General features: G+C 44.9%; 1 protein-coding gene across 1 annotated transcript; it reads right to left on the bottom strand.

The window, feature by feature from the left end:
* Window positions 1-486: 486 nt before the first annotated feature.
* Window positions 487-1,905, bottom strand: LOC130020426 (tripartite motif-containing protein 60-like). Its single transcript, XM_056111037.1, has one exon. The coding sequence runs from the start codon at window positions 1,903-1,905 to the stop codon at window positions 487-489; it is 1,419 nt and encodes a 472-aa protein (XP_055967012.1).
* Window positions 1,906-4,294: the final 2,389 nt, after the last annotated feature.

The raw sequence follows: 4,294 nt of genomic DNA, 5'->3' as shown, positions 1-4,294 counted from the left end.
CCCTGAGCACTGCCAGGTATGGTCCCCAAATGTAAAAGGAACAGAGGAAAGGTTATCTACTGATGTTGTGTAGGTATCAGTAGATAACAGTAGATATTACACACACACACACTCACACAGAATGTGTATATGCATTTACCAACTTGGGATGAAGGAATACACAGAATATGTTACTGAAAATTGAGGTAACCTTGATAAAAATTAAAATTCATGGCCTCTAGAGCATACGCACTGTCCACTACTGAAAAAAAGTTACAAATGACAAGTCTTACAATAGTTTCTTTTTTAAGCAAGATAGCTTTTATTGAATGAAACTTGCTTAGAAAGAGGTGAGAGGAGAGAAAGAGGGGAAATGTGCTCGAGATAGAACACAAGCTGCTCCAGAGTGGAAGAAGCAAGCAAAGAAAGAGACACACAGGCAAGCAAGCAGGATACTTGTTCAAGGGAGAACATGGGCTTGAAGGGCAAGCCTACAAATCATTTTTATTATTCAGAATCTCTTGCTGGACATATCCTCAGAGGTTGGGGGTCAGTTCCAGTATAGAAATAAGGCCAAACTGCATCCAGAAAACAAACTTTAAAGGTATATAGATGAGATTTGTCACTCAAATTGTAAAAGGAAACTTCACCCAAATCACAGTCTAAAAAAATACCAATCTTTGTAGGCATTACGACTGGGAAGAGATCGATTTTTTGAGGCCCTAACGCAACATAATCATCCACATCCCGTCGTCCAATACCCCATAATCCATCTTGTACTGAAAAAGCTTGATTCGGTGCTTGATTCCTCCCGAGAAAAGTCTCTTTACAGACACCCACAATCCATCCAACTTTGTCCTTCACTTCCACCTGCCAGTAGTGCCTGCCAGCATTATAACCCTTGGAACCCAGAACAGCTGGGAAGAGGTAGAATCTCCATGGGCTATGAGTTGACTTTTGCCGTGTTCTTCCATATCGAACCGTTTTCCTATCTTCTGAGACAGTCAGATCATGATGTGCTGTTTCTGGATCTAGAAACACATCTACCTCAAATCGCTCGATGATTCTGTTTAGACCAGAATACTGGGGTGGCAAATGGTAACTGTATTCCTTTAACTGGAGTGAAAAAGGCTCAGGGGACTTTAAGTTTTGATAGGCATGATAGATCCAGTTAACGTCTGTCAGTAATGCCAGGGCTGATTTGCTCTTTATGCCCTGTAACAGACGTTTTAATGTCGAGGTATACTCGGAACACTGTGTTCGGGTCTCACGCAGTTTGGTCTCAAAAGCCATTTCCTCCTCTTCTAACTGCTGAAGAAGAGTTTCTCGCTCATTTTGAAGACAGAATTTAAGCCGCTCACATTCAGACTCTATTTCGTCTCTTGCATGTTCTACCTGTTTTTTCAACTCCAAGGCTCTTCTGGTTTGTATAATCCTGACTTTTTCTAGTCGTCTCACTTTTTTCTTCCATGACTCAATGCACTGCTCCAATCTTTTCTTATAATAGGGAGCAGCCCTCTCGACAGGCCAGATGTGATGTTTCTTGTGGTCGGAGGAGAAGCTGCACTGTGAGCATAAAACCTCCAGGTCTTGCTGGCAGAAAAAGGCCAACACTAGATTATGCTTTTTACAAACAACCTTTTCTTTCTGCTTCCTCCTCTTGCTTCTTCTTTTCTGGAGCAGCTTAGCAGCTTCAGTCAAATTACCCAGTTGGGTGTTCCTCCTGAACTTCTTTCCTGGAAAGCACATTCGACAAATAGGGCAGGGAAAAATATCCTTTAGGTCCTCCCAGAACTTGTTGATGCAAGAGAAACAGAAGTTGTGGCCACAGTTAATGGTCACTGGGTTCTTCAAGTAGTCGTTACAGAGGAAACAGCTAGCTCCTGCCTGGAGGTCTTCCAGGGCCGTCTCCATCTCCACTGACATAAAGACCAAAGTGGGAAGGTGGTATGACCTTTTGCTCTCTAGAAGACAAAACCCAGTGAACAGTGAATATCCTCCTATAGATATCGCGAAATGACCAGTTTTCAGTTTCACTGGCTTGACATGTTAATGGCAGCCTCTACACATCTGTTTATCCTTTAGCCCGTTACCTTTAGAACGTTTGTTGTCAAAAATACTCCCACAGGCTATATATAGTCGATCGAATACTGGACTGTGTCAGCTGAGCTGCTGGCCTTAGCACTGGATGATGTGAATGATGGCTTTCTTATTCAGGAAAATAGCCTCAAGTCCAAGACTAAATCCTCCTAAATCCTCCTAAAGAGTGAGAAAAACATTATGTTAAAATACCATTCAATAAGTACTGAAGTTTTAAAATGTTCACATAAGAATCGAATACAAACACTAAGATTGTTGAGCAGAAATTCTTTTTAAAAATACATAAGATATTCATGATTGTAGCAATTCACTTCACATATTTTTATAGTTTGAGGGTCACAATTTGTGGTGTGGAGTCAGAGAGACAATACAGTGAGTAGGGTGCTTGCCTTGTATGCAGCAAACCTGACCAGATCCTATCTCCAGCATCTCATAGGGTCCCCAGAGCCCTACGAGAAATGATGCCTGAGCACAGAACTAGGAGTCAGCCCCAAAGACTTCCAGGTGTGGTCCAAAACCATGCAAAATTAGAAAAACAAAAAAGAAAACCCAAACAATTGGTGGTGCTCTGAAGGTCATACCCACCCTGGGGTCAGCCTCTCTGCCCACTGTACTGTCACCTCCTGCACTTTCTCTGCCTAGGATCTAGGGATGGACAGTGCAGGACTCCTAGCTGTGCTGGGGCTGGGAGAACCCCGAACACCAGGTCTAACTATGTGGGTCTGACAGTTCTGAGCTCGCCTAGTACCACCAGTGCAGATCATTTGGGTCCAGCTCCTGACATAGTCCACCCACCCCGCCCTTAGAATAACTAGCTGTTGGTCCCTCCTACGCTGTATGGAAGAGCCGGCTTGCAGAACTCGGAAAATGAGCATTTTTGATAAAATGTAAACTTAAATATTTTCTGTAAATTTAACACACCGAGACCTTTTTTAACCTCACACAACTGTCCATCTAATGCGCGGAGCCTGCGATGTGACTTTGCCCTTATTACAATATTTTGGTGGGACCTTCCAATACCTATAATAGATTGTCAAATGCCTGAAGTGGAAATGGCCTCCAGCTTGCTTATTTTTTTTCACCCGGGCAAATGATTAAAAGGCATTTCAGCAAAGAATTAAGGAAAGAAAGAGAGCCTGGGGTAGAGAACTTACACCCCAAAGGACCCACCACAGACTGCTCATCTATCAAGCTGAAACCATCACTCAGATTTTGTGAGCATTAATAATAGCATAAACTGACCCTGGACATAGCCAACATGCGAGACTGGGGGGAGGGGTATCTCAAAGGTCCACATGGGGGCTACTTCGTGTGCCACACTCTTCCTTCTTACCTATCACCACAGGCCCATGCCCTATCTCCTACCCCCACCCCCCACCCCTGTCTCCCGCCCCGCCTCCCCGCCCCGCCACCCTGCCTCATTGAGTCTAATCTTTTCAAGCCCATGTGTACCAATATCTCCAGACTGTCTTGTTTTGGGGACACATCCTGCTGTGTCCAGGGCTTACTCTTGACCATATAATCAGAGATGGGAGACCATAAGAGGTTCGGGGTATAGAACCCAAGTTGACTGTGTGCTCTGTTCACTGATAGTACTCAGTTCACTGTACTATTACTCCAGACATGGGCTCACATTGGCTCTCTCTTCATCCTTAACACGCCTACCCTCAGATCTGTCCAACTCAAAATCATGTTCCAGTTTGCACCTCTACCATCTCTTCAAGAGACCTCACTAAGCCTGAGTTTCGTTTCAATAACAACTCCCCACATTCTGGATCAGATCAAAATCTTGCTTAATTAAGGTACCCAGCATCCCGACCTAATGCTCCCAAGAGCCACCCCAGACACAAGAGCCCCAGCGGGATCAACGTGAAGCGAGCTCCAGCACACCCAAGAACACTCACCACAGTGGACCTGCAAGAAGGGTCGGTGCAGCCCCTGTCCGGCAAGAAGCAGCAGGAACCTCAGATTCAGGTCCAGAGGTGGATCTGAAATCAAAATCCCAGGAGACTAAATATGCGAGAGCTATAAGCCCATGACACAGTCTGGACCACGATTGGCTCTAACTCCGGAAAAGGGTGAATCAATGACCCACCCTAGAGCTATAAGCCCATGACACAGTCTGGACCACGATTGGCTGTAACTCGGGAAAAGGGTGACTCAATGACCCACCCTACCAGCCAGTGAGGGAGGGAAGAGATCCTGGCACACCTAG

Source organism: Sorex fumeus, unplaced genomic scaffold (assembly GCF_029834395.1).
Source record: "Sorex fumeus unplaced genomic scaffold, SorFum_2.1 ptg000012l, whole genome shotgun sequence".
Classification (NCBI taxonomy): Eukaryota; Metazoa; Chordata; class Mammalia; order Eulipotyphla; family Soricidae; genus Sorex; species Sorex fumeus.
The sequence above is the reverse complement of the archived record's forward strand: the minus strand, read 5'-3'. Positions and strand labels throughout refer to the sequence as shown.